Source organism: Corvus brachyrhynchos, unplaced genomic scaffold (assembly GCF_000691975.1).
Source record: "Corvus brachyrhynchos isolate BGI_N302 unplaced genomic scaffold, ASM69197v1 scaffold245, whole genome shotgun sequence".
NCBI classification, from domain to species: domain Eukaryota; kingdom Metazoa; phylum Chordata; class Aves; order Passeriformes; family Corvidae; genus Corvus; species Corvus brachyrhynchos.
The window spans coordinates 6,952,545-6,954,795 of record NW_008238988.1 but is presented as its reverse complement, the minus strand read 5'-3'; the positions used below and the strand labels follow the sequence as shown (position 1 = coordinate 6,954,795).

Below are 2,251 nucleotides of genomic sequence, written 5' to 3'. Positions count from 1 at the left end.
ACACATCTCCAGCTCCCACAGGGAATGAGCAGGGCCAGGAGGAAGGGGTGTTGGGCAATTAAACACGGCAGCTGCACGGGGAGCGGGGCTGGGCCATGGGCTCCAGCTGCCACTGCAGGGATGGCACAGAGCCTCGGCCCCTGCCCAGGGCCAGTCCTGCCCAGCACGCACAACCCCACCGGCGCCAGGGTGCCAGAGGGTTCCAGTTATCTGAGCAGAGCCTGAAGCCCTGGGTGAACAGGGCAGGACTGAAGGCTCTGCTGGGGCTGAAGGCCAAGGCAGGGCCGTTCCCAGGGCCGGGAGCAGGAGCTGCTGGCGTTGGCTGCGCTGCCCCCACGGAGCTGAGCAGCTCCAGCAGCACATGGTGGGTGTGGGAAGAGCTTTCCCCAACCAAACCACGGCTGCAGGAGAGGCTGGAAGCGAGCTGCTGTCCCAGCTCCAAGAGCCACAGAGCCACCATTCTCAGAGACACAAAGGGATCTTGGGGCAATGCCAAGGCTGGCAGAGGGCTGGAGGAGCTCCTACCTGTTGATGGGGACCAGCATTCCCGGGCTGATGTGGTCACACTGCGGGGTTTTCACGGGGGGAAAGAGGCCTGAGGCGGGGCTGAGCAGGGACTCTGGAAGGCTGAAATCCTCGGCATCCTCATCCCAGCTCCCTTGGAGCACTGGCAGCTGCAGAGCCACCTCAGAGCCATCAGTCACCTGAGCCCGGGGTGCCTCTTGCTCCCCCTTTCTGAGCAGTCCCTCCATTCCTCCCTGCCCTGGATCTGCCTCCCCCTGTCCGTGCAGAGGCACAGCCCCAGCCCTGTGCCCAGAACTGGACAGGCCCACGTGGCTCCACCTCGCTCTGAGCGCTCCTCCAGACCCTGCCCAGCACTTGGCTGAGGGGTTTTGGTGCTGCCACACACCCAAAAACTCATTTCTGGTTACAATCCCAAGCTCCAGGCTGCCCAGGACTGCTCAGAAGGATGATTACTTAGGGAGTGCTGTCACCACGGCAGAGGCTCCTCGCACCCTGCCCAACCTTTCACTGGCACAAGCCAAGAGCTGCTACAGCACATGAAGGACAGAAGCCTCTTCCCACAGATCCACAGAATTTTATTGGTGGAACTGGAGCAGCCCTGGCACACCCAGCAGGAGAGCACTCCCACAGGTTTATTGTCCCAGGTTTACCTGGACCCTCCTGCTCTGGAAGGGCGTTGTGGTGAAGACGTCGTCGTGGTTGTCCTTGGGCAGCTGCTCCAAGAACTCCCTCATCTGCTGCTTCCGTTTGAGGGTGCCCACCTTGGCAGTGATCGCTGCCTCCTTCTTATCTGTAGGATCCAAACAGGAATTGCCTGAGACAGCAGCTATGGGGTTAAAATTCACTGCCTGCAGCCAGTGCTACAGCCCAGTCAGTCCTCTGGGGAAATCTCTTACAGCTTCTTTAGGATCCTTTTGAGTTCTCACAGTTTTTGCTTTCCAAAGGAATTCCCCACGCCATCTTTGGGGGGGTCACTGCAGAGCCCCACACAGCCCCCGCAGGGTCACACCTCAGCTTCGTTGTGACTGTGACAGAACTGTGCTCACATCCGCCTTGCAGAGAGCAAACCCAAGGTGTGTCCCTGTGTCAGGAGGCATCAAGGCTCCAAGAATCTGCTGCTCAAACACTTTATCCGTCCCAGAGCCAGGGAACACCCAGCTCAACTTGTGTCCTCGGCAAACCTCAATCCAATCCAGCCCCCAGCGAAGCTGCAGCGCAGGGATGGCAAACACCAGGGAATGGGACTGGCTGTGCTGACTCCACGCTGCCCTTGACCATCCAAGAATCCAAACCCCATCTGGAAGGAGCTCTGCAAGGAGCTCATGACCTGCTGGGCTCTGAGATGTCAAGAGCTCTTTGCCCTGAGGGGGTAAAGCCAGTGGAAGTCTTCCCCTCATGCCAACAACATGAAAACTCTACAAAGAACCTTTCTCTTCTTGTCACCTCAGCCATTGATGGCACCCTCCACCACACACCAGAAGGTGACCTGGCTCACTATCACACCCTGATGGGCCCTTGTGGATTTATCTCCTGGAACCAGAATTGGTGAGGTTGGAAAAGCCCTCCCAGACCATCGAGTCCAACCATTCCCCAGCACTGCCCAGAACACCACTGACCCCTGTCCCCAAGTGCCACATCCACAGGGCTCTGAAATCCCTCCAGGGATGGGCACTCCAAAGCTCCCTGGGCAGCCCCTGCCAAGGCCTGAGCACCCTTTCCATGGGGC

The 2,251-nt window shown here is 59.1% G+C and overlaps 1 protein-coding gene across 1 annotated transcript in view; it reads right to left on the bottom strand.

The window, feature by feature from the left end:
- MIS18BP1 (MIS18 binding protein 1) overlaps positions 1-2,251 on the bottom strand; it is a 13,361-nt gene that overhangs the window by 1,373 nt on the left and 9,737 nt on the right. Inside the window, exons 12-13 of the mRNA XM_017738812.1 lie at positions 1,176-1,315; positions 525-674 (exon numbers count right to left, since the gene is read on the bottom strand). Of these exons, the coding sequence (XP_017594301.1) occupies positions 525-674; positions 1,176-1,315 (290 nt within the window). The remainder of the gene's footprint in view (positions 1-524; positions 675-1,175; positions 1,316-2,251) is intronic.